Here is a 23224-nt window from a genome sequence, read left to right on the forward strand (position 1 = left end):
TGCTGAAAATTTAGTATTTTTAGTATCAATAGCGGTAGAAATGCTAGTAGTAGTGGTGTTAGTAATAGTAGCAGTACCACTTGTAGTAGTATTAGTAGTAATATCACTAGTAATTGTTGTACTATTTGAAACAGCAATAAGTAATGAAAGCTACGTCATGAAATCAGAATTTCCAATCACTCGATCAAAAAACTATGCAATTGTGAAACTGCTGGCGAAATAGAAATATGTTTTTAACCCGATTCTGAAGCTTCTCTTCACTCTGGCTTTTCAGTCTCCACTGTAGGTACTCACAGACACACCAATGTAAATCTCAGAAACTCATTAAACATAATCAGTGATATTTAAACAGTGAAAAAAGTTTAACAATACTTTGGGTTTTTTCAACTTTTTAGAAGTTTAAATTGTAGTTGTAATTGAAATATTGAGGAAGAAGTATTTGAAGTTGAAAGAGTTTAAGAGGATTTGAAAAAAAAAATCCATTGAGAAACCGTGTAAAAAATGGTATGAATATGCATTTATTTATTTATTCATACATAAGAGGTATAACGCTGAAAAGTCACAAAACCATTTATTGTTGCAATACTTTAAAGCATTAGAACAATTATACTTGTGTAAATTGTAAAGTGCACTCAGGGCTTAAAGGTACTTGTTATAAACTCACATCCCCCAAACGTCAAAAAGTAGCCTCGCAGAGCGGCATGACATGAATTGTAGTGCGAAAAATTCCCCATCCCCTTCAGTATGAACAAGCTCCCCCAGACAATGAACTTCAAATCCCAGAATGCACTGTTTAAGGAAGCGGACACTCATTTTGAGCACATGACTTGTGGTACTGCAGCGCATCACAACCAACAAAAACGTTCGTAGTTTTGTTTGGGTTCTTTCCCCCCCCACAAGCTAGTGATTTCGGTTGGTATAGTTATTTTGAGAATGAAACCACAGTATTTAGTTGTTGCTCTGTGCTTCGGTGTCGGTGTGATGGCCGGGAAATACTCTCGTGAAACTAACGAGCCCAAGCCGAGCGGCGGTGGTGCGCAGACGATGGAGTTCAGGATCGCTAAATTGAACCAGGTGTGGGAGAAAGCGAAACGGGTAAGTAAGTTAGCTTAGCAAACGCTACATGAGACCGGCTTCATTACCTGTACGGCTAACTGGAACTGTCCGCTAATAAACGTCAGTATCCGCACCAACACAACCAGCGTTAGCGGAGAGAACCGGGCAGTGTTAGCTAACGTCAATGAGAGGTCGCGTTAGCCGGACAGGAGCAGGATGCACTTACTATACTCCTAAAGCAGGTGTGCAGGTGTGCTTCTGCTTCTCTGCGCTCTGTTTGCCTTTTGAAACAAAGCTTGGTAACGTTAGACGGCTGGGGTGTTGCTAGGTGTTGTAGCATGCTAACTGTTATAATGATGCCCTGCAAAAAAAAAAACCATTAAGTTCATCGGTAAGAACATTTTTTTTTGTTTTGGTAGACTAAGGACAATATGAGTCATCAAAAAAAAGTCCAGCTGCACAATCCCTCTCCAGTATGCAGTCCTTCATTCACCACGCGCGTTCGGCTCTCTTGCCTTAATCACAGTGGCATTTCCTAAAGTTGATGACTGCTCACCGAGACCAATGAGCCTTCGATCCGCGGTGCCTTCAAAACGCTGCACTCCATGTTCTTGAAATCTGCTATAAAGGTTAAAAGGAGATTAGATTAAGGCTTTAAACTGTGCAGCAGCTCCACCTAAATCGACCCCCCCATCCCCTCAGGGAACTGAGAATCTCCACTGACATTATTAAAATCACTTTATCCGAATAACAATGTGTCTGTCTTCCTTTTTGTTTGGGTCTCCTCCTTGCTCGCCTCTCCGTCTGACTAAACCTTTTTGTTGTTTCTCTTTTCGGTAGATGCAGTTGTCGCCGGTGCGGCACGCCGAGCTGCACAGCGACCTGAAGATTCAGGAGAAGGATGAGCTGCAGTGGAAGAAGGTGAAAGTGGAAGGGCTGGATGACAATGGGGAGAAGGAAGCTCAGCTCCGACGTAACTTCAACGGTGAGACACTCGTGAGTTGGGCGGTTTCCACACATTCACAGCAGCGTCTGCCTCGACACCACAGTGTCGCCCTGTGCCATCAGATTTCAGATTTTTCTCAAATAATTATGCTTTCAATACTGATGAGGTCCACAAAAACATGTTGGTATTCAATTACTAGCAAAAATAGTAGAAATACCAAGCAGATCCTGAGCTGCAAACTGGTATTACAGTGGGGCAAAAAAGTATTTAGTCAGCCACCAAAACGGGGCTGTCGATGGGCGACATTATTAAGTACATTCTAGGCACATCATTTATTTTTGTGCGTTTCAAAGAATGTTACAAATGCAAATTATTTGTAACATGTGCTACAAGCTGTACTTTTAAGTAATAAACATCTTTGGAAGGAGAAAATGGTGGTGTTTGCAGACAAATAACCTTGTATCTCAGACACATCAGGAGTTTGTGGGGAAAATGGCACCTTCTTGACAGATTAAAGGTTAAAAAAGTAGTTTTAAATATTTGTTTAATCTGAATCTTCATTAAAGTTTCCATTTAAATCCAGTAGTTTGAAGTCAATGTTCACATGCAGGGATTCCATTGTTATACTATGATTTTTTTATTTCTTTTTACAATCAAATCCAGAGCTGCTGTATGTGTATATGAAGGGATTTTCGGCTGCAGGCATCAAACCAACCAGATCGAGTGATCTGTTTAGCATACGACCGCTAGCAGCAAGTGGATACTTGCTCGGGCTGCACCACAACTTCTCCATTTCTTCTCCCCAGCGGTGAAGTGACCTTCCAGCTGCAGAGTCTCTCTTCTTTGTAGCCGAATATAAACGCTTTCAAAGCACACCTCAAGTCACCTTATTCCCACTAAATCAAATCATTTTGTCATTCTAGTTGAGCCAAAAAGTCATTTTTCTTTTTGTTGTGTTTGCTCTCCTCTATTTTGTATCCCTAGAGACAAAGTCCGACACTTTGCTTGTTGTTAATCAGTAGTTGTGGGAATGTGAGGAGGTTTTACTTTTTGCACACATTACAGATCACTTGGGTCAAGAGCGTCTGCTGAACCCGTAACATTTCCATGGAGTGTTCACATGCACACATCTCCTTTAAAATCCTCGTAAACAGGATGCAAAAACTTGTGAACGCTCTCTCCCAAGGAAATGGCGGTAGTTAATAAGTGACACTGATGAGTTGGTTTGAGATGGAGCTGAATCAGCGGCTGCATACTGTTTACTACAGCAGAATGATGAGGGCAAAGCTTCTTCAGAGCTAAGTCCAACTTACATTTTTTTTCAGTAGCTGCTCAGCATATTTTGGACATAACCAGGGGTTCTAAAAGTAATTAATCTGACAAATACCAAAAATTATTATGGAAAACAAGTCTACTCAAGTTTTTTTCCTAGCCGTTACTTATCTTTCATTAAAGTAAAACTATTTTGGGTTAAGAACAGTATTACTAAAGCACATGGATGTCACCATGTTACTCTGCTACTTGTGCCAACAAAAAGGTGCTGTTTGTTTAGTTAAGCTCCCTCTAGAATCCTCGGCTCTAAAGCCTGTTTTGTGACCTTTGCAGCTTATTTTCAGATGGAGATTCATCAGAGTTGCTGCCACTCTTTGCTTAAAAATGTGTGCTTTGTTATTGATGAGTTTCTGTCAAGGGTTTGGGGCCTCTGGGTAGTACTTGATGTGATTTTTATTCATATTCAGAATATGCGTCTTCGTCACTTAGACTTACTTGTCCAACAGTTTCCTCTCATGACCTCCTGGGTGTTTATTCCTCACAGGCTCATGTTAGGATCATTTGTTGCAGCAGTTGTACGCTTTATTGTGAGGTCAATGTGTGTATGTAGTGATCCTGGCCAAATATGGAATGGATGGGAAAAGAGACACTCGACCGTTGGAGAGCAACCACCTGAAGGACCACGACACCAAAGAGGGAGACGTATTTGAAGACCCAAGACTGGATAAACTGTGGAACAAGGTGTGTGTGTGTGTGTGTGTGTGTGTGTGTGTGTGTGTGTGTGTGTGTGTGTGTGTGTGTGTGTGTGTGTGTGTGTGTGTGTGTGTGTGTGTGTGTGTGTGTGTGTGTGTGTGTGTGTGTGTGTGTGTGTGTGTGTGTGTGTGAGCGTTCAGAGGAAGAAAGGAAGAAAGGAAAAATAAAAAATAAAAATAAATGTTTAGGCAATGGTGCCCTTGTTTTGCAGTGGAGTTGTGAGACCCTTGAAGAAGCTCCATCAAAGCAGTACTGGTGCAATGAACATGCACCAGTACTGCTTTGATGGAGCTTCTGCATTCGGTACAATACCTTCCCTTAAACATTATTTTCCAAATCCATCAGGCCAAGAGCTCTGGGAAGTTCTCCAATGAGGAGTTACTGAGTCTAAAGAGGGAGTTCCAGCATCACAAGGACAAGACCCACGAGTACAACATCCTCATGGACACCGTCAGCAGGACCGAAGGTGAGCCGCGTTATTCCCTTTTTGCTCTGCTGCTGTGCTCACGTGTTGCACCACCCGCGCTTAGAACTGTCAGTCATTTTTCACAGGCAAACTTTAAGCCAGCTCCTCCATTTTCTATCCACCGCCGAGTCAAAACGATGGTTACTCCATTCACTCCTAAACCCGTCCCAAAATAACATTTTACAGATTACATTTGACATACTAAACTACAACTTGAAGAATTTTGCTGAGGAATAAGGCCACATGTTCACATTAGCCTATGGCACTTTCCAGAGTAAATGAATGCAAAGATGAAATGTTGTACCCATGTGAAGGGTATGAGCCTGCACATGCGCCCCCCCCCCCACTGCTCTGTGCTCTAATCAGTGTTTTCACATCAAGTGAGTCTTAAGCGGTGCCGACAGGCCCCACCTGCTGTGGTTCAGCTACACTGGAGGGAAAGGCAGGTTTCCTTTGGAACATGACTTAATAACTTTGCAGCCGCCTCGTTGTGCAAGACCTCCACAGCGAGACCTTTGTGCTGTTTTTTTTTTGCATCTAAATAGTGAAATAATCAAAAGTTGCCTTGAGTCCATGCACCTCCAACACCATCACCTCCATCCATGTGCACTTTTGCAGCATTCCCCAATCTTCATTTTGCCAAATGTCAAACTGTTGTGCAATTGCCCTTTTAACTTTTTACCTCCTCATATTTTCCTTAGTTGAGTAGGCAGGTATTTCATAACCACATTGTAGTATCAACCGAAGCGATACAAGGTTTGATATGGAGAAATAAATGTCATATGAAGAAAAGGATGTTCTCACCTTATTAAACACTGTTCTCCTTTGGCTCATTTATTGCTTCAATTTCCTTTTCCCTTCCTCCCATTCTTTTTTTCTATTCCTCATGGGTTTTTTTCTTTTTATCTCTGCCTGTTCCCCTCAATAGAAATACACAAAAATGTAATATCTCCCCTGGAGGGTGACACAAAAGAGCATGTGCTACACCAGAAGCACACGGACCTGAAGCAGAAAATGAGAGACCTCAGCCAGGGCTTTGAGCGCCTCCGTAAACTGAGCCACGAGGGCTTCACCGAGGACAGAGGTGAGGAGAGAGAACACACTGTATCTCAGTCCATCTAATCACAATCACACAGGGGTTTCCAATCTGCATCCATTTGGGTAGTACAGTAGGTCAAAAACATTTATAGCATGTTGAACAAAGTCGTAAGAAAGTAATACTAAAGTGTATATATGAAGGATTTATACTACATAGCATGTTAATAATTTAAAATATGTGTAAAAAGTCAGTTTATACATGGCATGTTGAAAAAAATGACAGAAGTAAAGCTTTAAAAGTCTATTGGCGTGTACCTTCCTCCTCTAGAGTTCCGGGAGCCGCGCGTGATTGAACTGTGGGAAGCCGCCAAGAGAGCGAACCTCAGCGACGACGAGTTGGACTCTCTCAAGGTAGCTCGCACATCGCTAGTGACAGTTTATGGTCCCTTCACCTCTTTTTGTTTCATCGCAGTGCTACAGTCACAACGGTATGATAAGTACTACTTGTGCATTGTAAGCCGAAAAGCCTCAAGTGCACATTATTCTTATCGCACATTACGCACTCTCCCATCTCGCTATGGGCTCCTTTCACTCTTTGTCCACAATCCACCACGATGAACCCAATTTAAAGTATGTCTCGCTTTAAGAGCAGTTGTGTCAAATAGTTACTTTCTCTCTATTTAGCACTTCAGATCAGCTCTAGCGTGAATGTAACTGAACTTAAAGCCTCCGGTCCTCCTCCCCGTGTTCGCTTAGGAGGAGCTGCGTCACTTTGAGACCAAGGTGGAGAAGCACAGCCATTACCAGGAGCAGCTGGAGCTTTCTCACCAGAAGTTGCGTCACGTGGAGTCTTTAGGAGACAAAGAGCACATCAAGAGGAACCAGGAGAAGTACGACACACTAGCTGAGAAAACCAGGGAGATGGGTTACAAGGTAAGGAGGGATAACCCTAAACTACATGCATTTACACCCCAAAGGTGCTGTCTAAATGTTGACTGCAGTAGAAACGAATACTGTTGCAAAGTGAGCAATAAATAAATAATAAACCTTGCTATAGTGTTAAGACAATGGGGGAAAATAATTCTTAAGACTGTCAACTCCATGTGTTTATCCTGTTATATGTCAAATGTTATTAGAAAATATTTGTAATAGAACTAACCAATAAAGCAGGTGTGTTGATTTCAGATCATTACTTAGCAAAGCCTTATTTTGAAACGCAAGTGTTCTGTGAGATGGATGTGCCTATCAAATGCTCATACATGCATTTGTCTGATTTCAGATGAAAAAGCATATGCTGGACTTATCGAACAAGATCTCACGTGAGGGACTCAAGCATAATGAGCTTTGAGGATCGGAACAATTCCATCTGCAAAGCCTCCCACTAAAAAGAGAAATCACTTTTCTGTTTTTTTCTTAGGAATGGGGGGGTTGTTTGTACATAGTAATCTGGTTCTACGTGTATTTGCGCAAGTAATGAATAACAAGAATATGGTCATAATGCCAAAACAAACATTTTGAGAGCAGAAGTCATTCTTAATCAGATGAGGAATGGAGTGCACTACTACACCCAAGAACTCTCATCAGTTACAAATTTAGATATATACAATAGTAACTCAGTTTTTTTTTAATATTCTGTTGTGTCTGAATAATGTAAAATGAGTTGCAGATACAGCAAGGATAACGGCAAACTTTAATGTGAAAGAGGCAGGTGCAAACAACAATAGTTTAACATCACTCATTTTCTCAGCAATTATTTACAAATCATGTTGATGAAAGCAGTCCCTGTAGTGCAGCTTTTCTACTCCTCTCCATCACATAAGAGTAGTGCCAAAACGGAGGTGAGATTTTTAGAACTCTTTTTCTAATCAGATGCAGACACATTATTCACTCATGATGAATAATCCTCCTAAAGTATGACTAAGACGCTCTGCTGTGGAATGACAAGTGCCCCAGCTTGTGAAGTACAGCTGTGCTATTTCTTCAAAGTTAAGGTTGTTTCTAACAATCAGAGTGATTCTTAAGTGCCACAATGCAAACTTGTGTATTTAAGTACAAAAACTGTTATGAAGCACATAAGCTTATTCGTGGAGATGAAAACTATTTTGAAGTTTGATATTGCCATGGCTCTCCAGCTGAGTCCGCCTGTCCTCCCTGCCCTGGACATGCTCCGCCCCCACTCTCTGAGCCGTTTCCATGGCAGCGATGTCGAGGTGGGAGTATTTGATGGAGCTCTGTTCTGGTTGGGAAATCAGTGGTAAAGTGGGGGAGAAGAAGAGAATATTTGATCTGCTGGAATACAACTCTAATAGTCATGCTTAGGATTCTTAATTTGTTTAAACTGCTGTAGGTTTTTTTTTTTTTTTTATGAATAAATTGTTGATTCTGTCTTTCCTCATTGCAAATCAAATATATATGAAGATGCATAACATGGCAGAACACGCTCAACCTAAGAAGCTGTGTTTAATGGTAGCGGTGAATAAGACAGGTGGAGCCCAGTGGGCTCTGCATCATCTTACCTCTGACCCTACTGGAGACGGGAGCGCTGGTGGGGGTGGTAACATAATTAACCAGCCAAATGTCCAGGGCTACAGACGGAGGAGCTTCATGGGCACGCTGGTCAATTCCTGAAGTAAAAAAGATGAAATCTGTTAGCTGGTTGCTTATTTCATTCCACACCAGTAACTCATGAAATAAATTATTCTTGATGGGACTGGTAATGAACTCATTTTAAAAAATACCATACAAAAGTATTTAATTAAAATCAAGTGTCCAGTCTTAAATCATATTATGGTATTTCATTAAAAAGTGCCCTATGGTGGGTAAGACGTTATAGTGTGTTGAATAAATTGTAAAAAGTCGTGATGCAGTATGTCCTAAAAACATCATAGGAGGTATTAAAGCACTCTAACAAATGAGTCATACCACAGGCTGATGTTGGCCCATACATGCTCAGTGCTCTAGGCAGTAGGTTGAACAAAAACAACACATACTACAAATTTCTCCTTTAAGAAGCAGTATACTTTTCTTCCCACCACAGTATGACCCGAGTTCACTAATATACAAACATACCTTGTGTATCTGCAGAAGGTGACAGGCCTGATGGGAAATTGGTAAACTAGAAAACAAATGACAAAAACATTAAGATTTTGTCTTGAACAACCTAATTATGACTTGACGTGACGCTTTCGTCTTGTTATGTTACTTCTGAACTTCAGCATCAAGCGGTAGAATGGTGCTATTTCACTGCCAATCTGGGCAGTAATTTAATTGACCACCAATACTGTAAAGTAATGTCAAACAAACTTCCTTAAAACCAAGAAGAAACGCAGCAACGTAAAAAGCATTTGCAGAAAGGTGTGGACCAGGAGAAGTCCTTGATTACGAATCCGAAAAGCATGGAGGTTTTTGCAGTCGACCGGGAGCAGCTACAGGGATACGCAATAATTACAGGACAAATTCCGCTTTCTCAACAAGCTCTTCACACTGGCAATATCCCGACTGTAAATAAAGAGTGAGTCACCTCTCGGAGTCTCATCATAATTTGCATAACAAGCGTTTGTCTCCTGATCGTACCTGAAGCCGAATGCCTTCCTTCTTGTTCCCCTCAAGATAAACATCGTTAGCTCTGCTGCTGTCAGCGCGGTGAGGTAATAGCCCCGGGGTCGGTTGTTTACACGTGTGCTTATGCCATCCCTCAACTATAGAAATGCTTTGATTTTCAAATGAAGCACCGTTAACTACTGACAAGGCTATAACAGTGAAACATCTAATCAACAGATCATTTAAATGCAGTGGCGGCTGGTCAATAGAGGGCAATGGGTATCGGCCCACCTTGAGCCCATAAAAAAATGAAAGATAGGATAATATTAAATTAGAAAAAAAAAAAAAAATTGGAAATATGGAATGTACCCAGGAATATTTTTAAAACAAGATATCTGTATGAGATATATGCTTCCCCTACACGTCCCTGCCTGTCATAGCAATTGGTGATTAAATAAAAGAAATGTGTGACGTTCAATTTAGCCAATCAGCGTCCTTAAACAGACTCACGCTCGGACAATATTGGTTTGGCTGCCAGCTTGCTCATTCTCGACATGGCTGGTATCGACCGGCCGAGGACACAATGGAGGAAGTAAAGCGCACGCATTCAAGCAGACGCGACCAATGACATATATACAGTTTATATGATATCATACTGATTATTATTGTGTGTGTGTATGTATGTATATATATATATATATTATACTGAATGGCCTCGGAGGCTGACTAAAATAAGATTGTCAAAGTGTTATTTACTGCTTTTTTTCATGTTGGAATAAATATGAAATATTTAACTGCAAAATAATAACGTGTTTTTGATACCGTAATTGTTTGGCATTTAATCAACCTGTGGTGTTTGCTGAAACTGATTAGATTGCCCGACCTAGAATATTTTCCACCAGCTGCCCCTGTGACCAAGCGTGTTTTATTAAATGTGTCTTTTAGAAGTGGAAAGAGTGCGTTTCTTCTTTTAAATGTTATATAGAATCTTATTTTAGTTCTGCTGCCGAGTTGGAATTACTGGAATTAGTAGGCAAATGCAAAAGGTACCTGGGTCAAGCCTCTGTTCCTCGCTGACCGCCACTGCTCCGGCGTCACGTAGTTGTCCGACCCGTGACTAAACTGGAGAGACAAGAGAAGTTACTGTTGACGGAGGGTCAAGTGTTTAACATTTAACATGGTTACTGGCTCAAACTGGTTAAAAATGAGTTTTGGAGAGAGGCTAGATTGTAAATAGCTCTTGTCTTTGAAAAGAATTGAGCTGGAGGAAGAAGGACGTGGGGAAAGTGTGACCACATCCATTTCTTTTTGATCCAGGGCTGAAAGGATAGTAGGTGGTAACCAAGGGAAACCTGGAAAGTGTCCGAATTTAGTATTTTCTCCCCCACAGCAGCGAACGCCGTACGCTCAATCATCAGGAACGTTATTTTGCATACGGTTGCATAAGGTTGTTTAGGGCTATGTAGGTGAAGTGATATTTTGAAGTCTATCCTGTATTTTACCTACCGTTTCCTTCAACTGAGGGTTTCTGCCAAGTTTCATCACTACTCGTTTACTTCCTTTGGCCCCTTTCGCTCCCTCTCTCTCCAGTATAAACATGTAAAATGAAAACGCATTCCAACGCGAGCCGTCAGGAATCACAAGACATGCGGCTTGATGTCTGCCACCATAGTGTGTGTTTACGAAGAGAGTTGGTTCATCAGTCAGAAACACTGCAAAATGATATAATGCGTCAAGAGCAAAGGTTGAGATTACAAAAGGCCAAACAGAGGAAAAGTACACCCTCAGCATGAAAGACTAAAAGCCACTTAAGCCTCATTTGCTTTGGAACTAGTATTACCAGAGGACCTATTGTAATGTATAAATCCCCTGCTCTCTCAAGTGATGAAGAAGAAAAACAAGCAGGACCATTGAAGAGACACTTTGCTCAACTCGCTGTGTGGGGTGAAAAAAAACGGTGTCAAGCCTAAATGTTTACCAGCGCAACTTCCATGACTCTGAAGGAAGGAAGAGGGCCCAGAAATAAGTGGATAAAACCAGAAAAATGATTTACGTTTCAAATAACCCCATATGCCAGATATGCTAATTTGCACAATACCAATATCAAATAACCTGTGGTTGGTAAATCATAGACGTTTGTTGAACTTTTACTTTTTACCCTGCTAGTGCTTTCGGACACTCTAAGACCGGACATAAATGTGCAGAGCCTCATGATTCCATATTCAAAGTAAAGGTAGCCAGGGATTACTCCCCCAGATTCTTTGCTCATTCTACAACATTGAAACCACCATCTTATCAGCACAGAATTAGCTCCATAAGATATAAAATATATTAGTGAAACGATAGGAAAAAAAAACATATGGGGAAGCAGAGACATAAAGAGTAAATGAGTGAATCTTTAAGAGTACATCCCAAGGCTGCAGCAGGTGATTAGAATGAACAGGTTCTTTCATTTCGTTAAGACTCCACTTAATACAAATGTTTGCACAAAGCAAAACTCACAAGATGGAATTTCTAAAGTAGAGCTCAAGAATATCAGTTTTCTTGCGCCTTATCATTGCTACAATGTGATTAACAAATATCTTGGGTGTAAGATTCTAAAACCACCATTTAAAAATCACATTTTCTCTGGTCCCTCCGATAGCTCCTGTGTAAAACAACTCATCTATAACATACTTCACATGAATACGTCTGTATAGTAGTGTGAGAACACCATTACCTGAGATTCTCCACTAACAAAGCCTCCGGGGACCAGAAGGGGTCGAGGTGTGGCCCTCTCCTCACTCTCCACAGGGGGCGCCCTCTCACTGCCACAGGAGTGCGAGTGCTCCGTCGTGCCCAGGCGCTGTGCTCTGGTTCCTGGGGGCATGTTGCTAAGAGTTTGTCCCTGACCATCCCATCTATCCCCTCTGCTCATACTGCTCCTGCTGTACCTGCCCGCCTCAGAGATGGAAGGTTCCCCCAGGGACATGGCCTTGAGTAGACTCCTTGGGGTGTCGTACTGCAGACTTAGCAGGCTAGGGATTTGATATTCTCCACTGTGCCTTTCAGACGCTCGGGAGCAAGATCTGGAGACCCAAGGACCGGAGGAGCTGGCAGAACTGAGCTCTGGGGAAAGTGTGGACTGAAAAGGAGAAGGAACGGGGGGAGGAACAGCAGGAGGTAAAGAAGGAGGAGGCTTCAGGACAGGTAGACTGTGAACAGAGGTGAACTCCCCCTCCCCTCCTGCGCCGGCCATGTCCAGACTCCCAGTACATGAGGAGAAACTCCCCGAGGAAGATGACTGACTGCCTGCTGCTATCCCAATCCCACTGTCTAATGAGCTCTGCCACCCGCTGTCATAGAGACCACGAGGATGCAGCTGGGCGGAGGATGGACGAGTTCCTGCGCTTCCCATCACAGCAGCATAAAGCCAATCATCTGAACTGGTCATGGCCTTCAGTGTGGAGGAGCTCGAGCCTGTCACGTTAGAGACGAGCGGTTGTGCTAGCGGCTCCCCCCGAGATGAAAGTCTGCTTCCACAGCTTGCATCCGAATGACTGGAAGAGGAGCTGGAGATGCTGCTTTGGTTGTCCCCGGCAACAGATGACCTAAAGCTGTACATGGATGCTGAATAGAGAAGGAAAGTAATTAAGATCCCAACAAAGTGTTTGTGTTTTATAAAGAACATTTATTGATTCATCAGAAATAATGTATCTAATTATGGTTGGAAATAACAAAATATCATGACCCTTTGAAATCAGTTTTTAATTTTTTTTAACAGCTCACATTTGCTATGGATCAAGTCTTTTGCAGGCCTTCCCATGCAGTGAAGTCAGAAATCTTCCAAACGCTGATCTTGAAAGTTAGTCAGCAAACATGAGTCACAAGACCAATAACATCCAGCAGTTCATATTACTCATACAAACGTCATTATGACAGAAGCTGCTCATAAATATAAACCAGGGAACAAGCAGACAAAAAGAAAGAAATTAGGAAGAAAAAAGTCCATTAAGTATCAGAAGACTGATGGTGCATGGACACATTATAACAGTGCCCGTGAGTTACACGTTGTATATTTATATCCTACAGTGCAGGTTACAGTGTAATGTACCTGTGCTGCTCGCTAAGCTGCTTTGAGACAACATGCTGAGTCTCTTCTCCAGCTCTGACGCCGCCTGGCTGATGCGTTTCTCTGTCGACGCTGCATCTGCATTGGGATCTGCATAACATACAGGGATGCACCAAAAAAAAGATCACACAAACAAACAACATTAACAGTATGTAGCAAAGTGACTGAAGTCAAGGTGGTGCCCATAGCTGATGACATTATAAGCATCCTTTAAAAAACAGTTATATTGTTTATCTCATAACTTTATCCATTATCTGTGACCACGTTTTTATACGTTAATGAGTATGAAAACATACCTGTGTGACCTAGAATGACTCTCAGAAATACACATTGCACAAAACCAGAAAAGTCTTCTGTGTCTATGCGGAAATATTAAAAGCAAAAATATTACAGGTAGAATCTTAAAAGGTGCTACTGTATGCATCGCCTGATCTTTGCCGTGTGCGACTTGTAAATTTACCCTGAATTTATCAAAACACCCGGCCAATTACACACTTAATGCCCGCTATATATACACCCAGTGAGTGTGTGTGTGTATCGGTGTGAACAACCTAACCCCCGGATCTCTGCTTCTTGACTGCATCAGCTAATGCTAACATGCAGATGCCAAGTTTCTTCACTACACTATGTGAGGTGTCAGCTAACATTTCTAGCTAGTCTACGCTAATTATAGCTTCTTTACTGCACTGAATGTCGTGGGGTTACAGAGGGCCTCATAGCAGACTGACGCAGGTCAAAGGACACTAGAATAAATGTTGGAGGGAGTCTGAAGTCTACTTAGGACATTAAAAAATGCCCATGCAACATGTACAAGTAAGTATATTACTACATCTGATATTCTCAGATAAGTCAGATTCTACACAAGACTTAAGATGAAGTACAAATAACAATATGTATAATATGTAAAAATATGCTACGTGTATTATGAGTAATTGTGCAGGTGAAATCATTATTATATTTTTTACCTACTTCCTGCGGCTCTTGTTTTGTGTATATTGTGCGATCCTGTTAATTTCTCCATTGTGGGACTAATAAAGGAATATCTTATCTCATCTTATGTTACTGTTGTTAAGTTACCTGACATAACTTCGGTTGCTACAGTTGATTTGTGAGAATGAGAGCGATGTGAGGTCCCAGTGACCACCAAATTCTCATCAGTGTGTGCATGAAGTGATGTGCGCTGATTGATGTTGGCAGTTGTCCCGTTTCTACATTATGAAACAATAAAAAAGAGTTACTTGTCACTTTTCTCCACAATGTCATCAATTTAATCTGGATGATTATCAAAGTTTCCTTACAAAAAGGTATATGGCCAAAACCAGACTTCTGTCAACATATCTATGGTCTCAGGAATGCCAGTGTCAGACAAAGTCATGACCCCTTAAACCACGCCGTGACCCTTGGGGCTTTAAGCATGTGGTGTTTCCGTTAGCATGGCGCCCGCCACAAAGTCACGCACCAATGTGATGCATTGTACTAGTTCAGTGCAGTGCTTCTCTTTTTCTAATATTGTGTACGATTTTTTTGTAAAGCTTACTTGCATGAGGGAATGTGTGTGTGTGCGTGCTGCTTGCTCGCATAAGTGCATGCCCACCTGGCAGGGCAGGTCGCAGGCCATGAGGCGGCCTGCTGGAAGTGATGCCCCTGACAACGCAGTCAAACAGCAAACTGATCTGCTCTCCTTCGGGACAGGACAAGAAGAAAACACCAGCCCCTGGAAGATGGGATGGGAGAGACGAACATTATCATCAATGACAGACATACGCCTATGATTGATGACAAAAAAAAGACATCAGTGAACAGTATGAAGTGTAGTAAATAAAAATAGTAAAGGAAATTCTCTGAGCTGAGCCAAACAATATTCAGTGAGCAATATCCAAAAAGCTTTTGTAAAGGCAAGGTTGCTTGAGTCAGCAACAAGCCTTTGTTCTAAAAGGTTACATACAACTCAATTCAGCCCCCCACTATACTATCAATCCCACACAGGGGTGTGACTGTGAACACAAGACAATCAATCAAAAAAGAAAATCCTGAAACCCCACAATGTCACATCGCAGAAATATTGAAAATACAACCAAAGTATGCACTTTCATCTGTTGTTTCTATGAGACTTGAGAGATGACATGAGATTTGTAGCTAATGAAAAGTTGGAGCAGCTTTGATGAAATTCAGAGATTTAAAAAAGGCTTTCATATTATTACAGAGCTAAAAACTAAGTTCGTATTCATGATTTTAAAGAAAATTACAAAGACGATTTAAAGGCAATTACAGTATTTTCTCAAGTCTTGCGCTGCTTACTGGCAGCTCTGTCAGACGTTCCCAACTAGAGCAGATGCAGTATAAAAATACCACCCTGGATGATATCACTGTCATGATGCTTGCATTACAGCCAGGAAATGACATACTATAGAACTCACCAACTATAACGTATTATTAACTAATTAGATACATTTATTAGACTTTGATTCATTGTATGATCCAATTGATTTACCTGAACGGATAGAGATACTTTTGGGAGGCTGATATTTGTGAATCTAGTATTGTAAAGCATGGCAATGTTCCCCCCTTGCAAGACAATTGTCTAAATAGCACCAGATTGCAAGAGAAGTCATTTAAGGTTAGAACATGTCTATACGTTGTTCTTGTATTAGACAATTTAAATGTAAATGTAAACCTTTTTAAGTTTTTATGACATGAAAACCAGACACAAACTCTGGCCATGTATGGAGCAACGTTATGAGAAAGAGTTCATGTATCAGGTTTAAAAATACATTTGAATTAGGGTAGATGTAAAGATAGAAGTAGCCTAGCAGCTAGCGTAGCTTAGCCTAGCAGCTAGCACAGCATAGCTTAGCTTAGCCCGGCCGAGCGTAAAGTGGTCAGTTTGCCACTCACCCCCCTTCTGTTTGACAACTGTGCAAATTCCTTTGCACAGTTCTCCCCTGCATGTTGCACCTGTTTGTCTTACTTCCGATGCAAAAAGCCTCTCTACATCTTTAACTACCGTCTCGCTCTCACGATCTAATCAATTGCATCCAGCGGCGGTTTTGTATCCGGGGTCAACTTTGTTTACTTCCGGTACACTGGAAGACCGGAAGTAAATGTTAACAGCGTTAAAATATTTTATCGCATCCATTTCGGCCTCATTAATCGCATAGATCAAAGCTTTATTTTTGACCGCCCTAATTTTAATATAACTCAACTTTATAAATTCTACTCTATGCTAAGAACTGGTTGTCTGCATAGTTTAAATATTTGGGTTAGTATACAGCATTGAAGTGTCTTTGTTTTAGCTTTAAAAACTACCCTTTATCTTGAAATCAATTCTTTACCTTTATAGGTTGATGTCAACATAACCATTTAAAAAAGTAGCTATATTATAACATCAGAAAGAAAATCATTAGAATTTCTAGGGATACAATATATCATTTTTCAATTTCTGATCCTTTTAAGGGATGATAATAAATATGTTTTAGATGTTATAACCACTAAGAAGACTTGTTTGTCTGTGAGACATGTAATAATCTCATAGTGTCCACTGAAGAACATGGAAGATTATTGACTTAGCAAGTCATCTTTAAATTCCATTGAGCTAAATCACAAGCCTTGACAACCATCCGGCCTCTGCAAAGGATCAGCTGTTACTGTGTGTGCAGCACAGGGTCAATAGGAACACATGTTGACCTAATAATCCAGAAAATATCCATCTAGCTAAAACACCGCTTTGCACAAATCAACATTGATTACACTGTGGCCTCATTATCACATTGGATGGGAGCTGAAGTACGGATGTCAATACATGCAATTCATAAGAAAAAGCACAGAGGCTCATCTTATTAGGGTCTAGTAAAAGTCTTTCCACGACATCAGTGCCAACTGTCCCACAGGTCTGGTTGGCTGTCGGTCAGGGAGTGTGTGCGTGTCCATAGCAGTAGGAAGGTTTGTTGTGGCAGTGAAGGCAGTGAAGGGTAAAATAGTTACTTACAGCAGACCAGGGGAGACTGGAGGCCTTATGGGAAAATAGGGAGCTGAGAGAGTAAAGGATTTGGCCCGATTGTCTAATGTAAATACACGATAAGTTAACAGATACAGCAGCTTTACATGGTCCAATAGAGATCAAGGACAGTCTTCAGAATTCTAATAAAGCATATCAGCCACTGCATTCAAGTGGCGTGCACAAAAAAGATAATTTAGGGGTAATGTACGAATAGCACAAAAAAACATAAGGTAACAGTCAGCACTCATGCAAGGAATGTCACTTTTGACATTTGACCATTTGTCCATTTGACTCTTAACATCTTTCTCTTTCTGTCACTCTGGTTCTGCACCACGCTAAGAGGGCCTCTCGCTGCTGCCTCTGGGGCTGCTTGGTAATATGTAGACGAGGTGAAGGAGAAAACTGTGACTATCAGTTGAGCTAGCCGGTGCTATATGATTGGCTGAGTGACCACTAGAGGGGAAGCTGGTATTTATAGATGTTGCTCATCAAAACACTGAAACCAGACCCTTTGACCCTCAGGGTTATTTCTGTAGGAGCCATGAGAGGGTTCACTCACACACACACACTTTCTCTTAGCACCAACACACCACTCAAACAAATAAGTCAGATAAGAGGTCTCCCAATACCAGAGAGTTAGAAGAAAAAATACATTTTAGTTGTGTAGGTGTATTAAGTTTTCCCACAATGAACACATTAAACACTGTCCCATTAGACACTCATCTAGCTGCCCATGTGTCACACACACACACACACACACACACACACACACACACACACCTCATTCTTCACATTAATGCCCGTATCAACTGGACCTTTTGCCTAAACACTGGTAACTACATAAACGCATGCCTGACATATTTTATATGCAGGTGTATATACTTGTATGTATTTTTTTCCATGTGTTACTTGGTAGGTCTATCAACCTGTAAGCACTACGGAGAGATGAAAAGCAGTATTATTTTAACTGTGGAGCCCTATAAATAGGTGTAATTAGAAAACTGTGCTCCAATGGTTGTCTGTCGCATTGACTAAGTTACAGGTTTAGTAAGTTACAAGCAAATTCTCAATATTTGTGTGTATATCATAAAAAAGGTTAAATTGTCAATTTATTTGGAAAAACACTCAAATCTCATTGACCCATTTGTCTGCTTTGTACGATGAATAAAAAACATCCAATACATGTAAGAAGGCCAACAATTTAGGAGGTCCAATTATGCAAAATGCCTCATAACCGGTGCTGCAAATGGTAAATGGAATATGGCTCTCATTGAGCTGTTAGGGTTAAGATGTTGCCCTTCTTGGCTGCAGGCCACATAGTGTAAATCCACACTGCAGTAAAATCTTCAGAGAGAAGGAAATACTTACAGATTCCGCAGCGAGTGCCCCCCTCGAACACAAAGCCATTTGGCACGGCGCCATAGCGCCGCAACGCAGACAACTTCCAGTGGCCGATGGCGACAGGCAGGACGCCTCTGGTAAGGACCAACAGGTTGTTGCACAGGTGGAGAGAGGCGGGGCCGCTTTCTAGTTTGGTACCTGGCTCGACGTTGACACGAAACCTGTGAACTGAAGACAGAAAGGAGAGTGAAAGCTCGGGAAGCGTGAAGAGTCTGTGGTTTTCTTTTCACTCACTTTTCTATTGCAAACCGATTAATGTCGAGGACAAGCCTGCAAGGGCCCACTAGAGGAGACGCACCACAAAAAAAAACTCGCTTCAGAGCACACTATGTTAAACCTAAAATATTAAAGTAAAAGAATTACTAAAGAGTTCACTCATGAAATGGGATTCAGTGTATTTTGTCATTGTTTGATGTGGCCCTTTAATCCCTTCTCTTTTGTCCTTCAGCTAACCACTTCGAAAAAAGGTGTGAAGGTGAGACAGCAGATTTTGCAGATAGAGGACAGATCTTGTCTGACTGCAATTCCATTTTTCATTTCTTTGGTCTCCTCTAGCAAGTCGCCCTCCGGCGGATAGACTTTTTCCGCAACGCTTCTTAACATCCTGACGGTTACATATCGTATGTATTATTAGTGTGACCACACATAACCACATCACGCTTTATTTTTTTAAAACATGATATGGTCGAGAACAACTGTGTCATGGGACATCTAGAGTCGCTTAAAGGCTCGATTATGTAACATTTAGATACTAATAGTGACTCAACCTTCCATTCTTTGAAACCATACTCTCTATGAGGATTGTTAGCACTTTTGATCTCCAAATAAACAACTTTTCTTCTCAGTATTACACAACCCTCGGGGATCCCGGCTTCCCCTGGTGCGCATTGAAAACACAAAGACTAACCAGATACAAAACAACAATCGGAATTTGTTGATGTGTGTTATCTAACTGCAGTTCACTGAATGAAGCACATGAATCATCCACACCTCACATCCTTGAGGAGGCACCCAGCACTGTGCGATCAACACTAGACAAACCACGGACCTTCTCCCAGGCTGTAGCGGATGCGAGCATCCCAGGCCAGCAGGGCATCTCGGCTGTTGAAGCCCAGGACCAGCGTGCGGGCCAGACAGAGGATGGAGAGGGTATAGGACACCCCGTCGAGTCCAGGCCCAGGCTCCACGCCGCAGATCCCCTGAGGGAGCACAGCACATTACAGTGAGATTGTCTAGTATTCTATTTTTATTCTCTATTCTTTTTATTATTCCCAAGGAAATCTGTTATCAACTGCAATCAAGAGTTTTGTCTCTCTTGATTTGGGGAGATTTATTAGCTGCACAGACTCTCCGGGCTTAAGTGCTCGCCTTTCTTCCATCCACAGTTGGTGCAGCCCCCGTAAATGTGCCATCAGTAGAAAACCTGTGACGCACCACCGCTAAAGGGCTGCGATGCAGCTGCCCCATCAGATTGTTTCACCTGCAATTGAGATCAGCTTAAAGTACCTCCAGCGTTACATTGAGCCTTTCCTTGTGGCCTCTGCCCTTCTCCTTCCCTTTCTTCTTCTGCTTATACACCTGCAGAGACAGACAGTCTAGAGAGGAAACACAGAGGGAGGCGCTTTAAGGAGAAAGCAGAATGTAGAGCAACAACTGGGTCGATTCTTTGTTATCTCCGCTACACGCCTGCACGTGTTCATGGCACACCGGTCATAACGAACCCTACGACAACGAACCGATCCACGGGCACAGCTGGTGATGAAAGAAGACTCAAATACACCAACACACAAGATAACAGGCCGCTCTGCACGCAGCATCTCAAGTGAAACTCGATTCTGTTATGAAACATGCTGCTTTCTGTTTTCCTGCCAAGCATGAGGAGAGAAACCTGCTACAGCGTCACAGTTTACATGTTTAGCTGAAATGATTTCACATGATTAACTTGGTATCCAACAAAATAGTTCTAATATTCAGACTGATTTGAAGGACCAGGGGACTAAATGAAAGCAAGCTTCAGTCCAGCTGGTTTATTAGTGCAAGACATTCCCACAGGTTGACACGGATATGGTGCGTTATGTGCTCCTGTGGCGCACAGCCAAGAGGCCAATTGACAAGTCGTGATTAGTTTAACAGCATAAAAGCAAATGGGATAAGCGCTGGGACACAGATGAAGGAGCTGAACTGTATAAATGAACACATTAAAAGTGGTTTGCCTCATACCTGCTACCGGAGACGGCTTCTGGAGGACGACACACCGAGTCTTCCACTGTGGAGAAGTTCGTAAAGAGTCAATAAATGACAGAGTTAGTTCCTGCAGTAGTCCCTTAAGTAGGAAAAGACACTGAAAGCTAAAAAAAGATGAGGAATATTAGCGGAATTGACCTTTTTTCCATCTCTAAGCTTGACTTGTCCCTCCGCGACAACTGTATCCGTCATCTTCTGTCATGGTTCCGAGCAGCTGTGTGTGAGCCTGTATGTGTGTGTGTGTGTGTGTGTGTGTCTCTTGCCTCTAGTCCACACACAGAGAGAGAGAGAGAGAGAGAGAGAGAGAAGTATAGAAAGGGAGAGGGGAGGGCACTTTTCAAAATAGCGTTTGTGACCCTCGCCGACAGACAGCACTGTCTCCCTGGGGAGGTTCTGTAAAATTGGTGCAGTTGTCATTCTGTGTCAAGTGTTTGTTGTTTGGCGCTAACGAGATTAAAGCTGCATAACTTGCACGCCTTTCACTTAGCTCATGACGCCGGCTCTAACCGGGGGCCAGACAGGGCTTCGCGAGGGCTTAATGCTGATCAGCTGAGCCTCGGCTCTAGCCAGTTTAATCTGTTAAAACTGTCTCGAGAGTAATGGCAATTATGACACTTTAAAATGGCAAATCAGCTCCAAATCGGCAACAATCGATGCAGAAATACAAGATTAGGAGAAAGAAAATTTTAACTGAACGAGTATTCGAACTTAGCCACGTTCAAATAATATGGTAATATGGTTAATCATATTTATTTTGAGGGCAAAAGGGGAATACAGTCCTGCTGGTTTGTCTCCAGGCAACCAGCTCTAGTGTGATAAAATGTAAATTCCTGCATTGCTTCGTCTTGACCGAGGTGCTAGACTCAGCGCTGCATGTGTGGGGGTGCTATTACTTTCATGGCCTTTGTAAGTTCAGGGGCATTTATTTTTGGAAAGCCAGGTGAATTTATTCCGCTTTTCTTACAAAGAGTCGGGCCAATGCCCATTCATGCTAGAATACCGTTAAAAGCAAAAAGCAGACAGCTCACTTTAATGCTGTTATAGTTTCATTTATTTTGTCTGTTGAAAGGGCACTCTACGGATTTTACACATGATTTTACTACCAGCCACGTTTAATAGGGTCAGTGTTAGAGAACACAGGCGTATTATGTATAAGGCTGCGGTGGAGTAAAATCGGAGAAAATAATCCAGACTTTGTCATTGTTGTTGTTTTGGTTTGAGCTTGAATAATGTGCGTGCGGAAGAGAAAGTCTCCGTTGTAACGTGAGGAAGACGTTGGATTCAGCGAGGCGGAGAGGGCCTCACCAAATATGCTGCCAAGTTGCATTATAAACAAAGGGAGGACCTGACATTTTTAAAGAACATTTTAGCTTCTGCTGCTTCGAATTTGCCGGATAAGTATTCCGATGCCATGGACGCGCAGTAGGACATTACTGCTGTAACCCTCCCGTTAGCGATTCGGCTCAACAGACGTGATGTTGTGGGCTTAAAGCGAGGCCGCAAGGTGCACAGCAGTGTTCTAATTTCTGTGGTATACTCTTTGTATACTGTATTAAATAGTATTTGATATTTTTTTTATTTACACAAGGTATAAATATTACGTTAGCTCATCCACAGAAAGCAGCATTTGACTTTGGAATTCTACAATTTCCTTCAGGATAAACGAGGGTACAAGTATTTCATGGAAATAAGTCTCTCCGAACTGCACTTAGTCACAATACTTTAGTGGCCCGATACTTTGTTGCTTTTCAGCACTGCATAGTCCACACAGAGCATTTGGTTAATAACCTTTCACCTCCCAATAGCAGCCTTGGGCGTAAAGCCTGAGAACAGCTGCACCGTTGTTGACGCTTTGCAGAAGCTTGAAAAGACGATGCTTCAACTGCTGCAGACAACGTGAGTGGGGTCAGAGTCACAGAGACGACCTCAGCAGGCCAGACAGTCTGCGAGTCGATTAAATGTCAGCTCCTCAAACAAAGGTTGCTTTCAATTTACTCTTGTCAATCCGCCCCCTACTCTCACTCTGCTCCGACGGTCTCTTGGCTTTGACCATGGAGGGCAATTCTGAAGTCTGGTACACCGCTGACCTCATCCTGCTGCCCCGGCAACGCAGCTCCGAGGCCACGCCCTCCCACTTCCTGTCCAGCTCTGAGCCCTGGGAGCACCGGAGGTCTCTGGACCTTCCTCGGGTTTTTGTTCTGTCTTCTGTGTCAAAGGAGGCCCCGATTCTGTCTAAATCCAAGCCTCGTTTCGAGGTCGCGTGCTTGGAGCGGGATGAAGGAGACGTGGATTTGCGACGTGAGCGAAGAGGAGGCCGTGGTGGAGGGCGAGGAGGAGGGGAAGGAGAAGGAGGGATGGGATTTGAAGACGTTGTCCTCCTGCTGGGCATTCTGTAGCTTC

At 42.3% G+C, this 23224-nt stretch overlaps 2 protein-coding genes across 2 annotated transcripts; one reads left to right on the plus strand and one right to left on the minus strand.

Moving 5' to 3' along the window:
• Positions 1-683: 683 nt before the first annotated feature.
• Positions 684-7918, plus strand: lrpap1 (low density lipoprotein receptor-related protein associated protein 1). The gene is made up of 8 exons (XM_040186222.2): positions 684-1095; positions 1897-2041; positions 3885-4015; positions 4373-4493; positions 5422-5577; positions 5860-5942; positions 6288-6464; positions 6811-7918. The coding sequence occupies exons 1-8, from the start codon at positions 934-936 to the stop codon at positions 6877-6879; spliced, it is 1044 nt and encodes a 347-aa protein (XP_040042156.2). The 5' UTR covers positions 684-933; the 3' UTR covers positions 6880-7918.
• dok7b (docking protein 7b) lies at positions 7207-21236 on the minus strand. The gene is made up of 12 exons (XM_040186216.2): positions 20963-21236; positions 20801-20846; positions 20087-20175; positions 19629-19779; positions 18548-18748; positions 14777-14896; positions 13165-13272; positions 11791-12680; positions 10122-10193; positions 8601-8646; positions 8048-8155; positions 7207-7767 (listed from the first exon to the last, which is right to left on the minus strand). Exons 1-12 carry the CDS (start codon positions 21014-21016, stop codon positions 7610-7612), a joined length of 2043 nt encoding a protein of 680 aa, XP_040042150.2. The 5' UTR covers positions 21017-21236; the 3' UTR covers positions 7207-7609.
• Between the last annotated feature and the right edge of the window lie 1988 nt (positions 21237-23224).

Source organism: Gasterosteus aculeatus, chromosome 9 (assembly GCF_964276395.1).
Source record: "Gasterosteus aculeatus chromosome 9, fGasAcu3.hap1.1, whole genome shotgun sequence".
NCBI lineage: Eukaryota > Metazoa > Chordata > Actinopteri > Perciformes > Gasterosteidae > Gasterosteus > Gasterosteus aculeatus.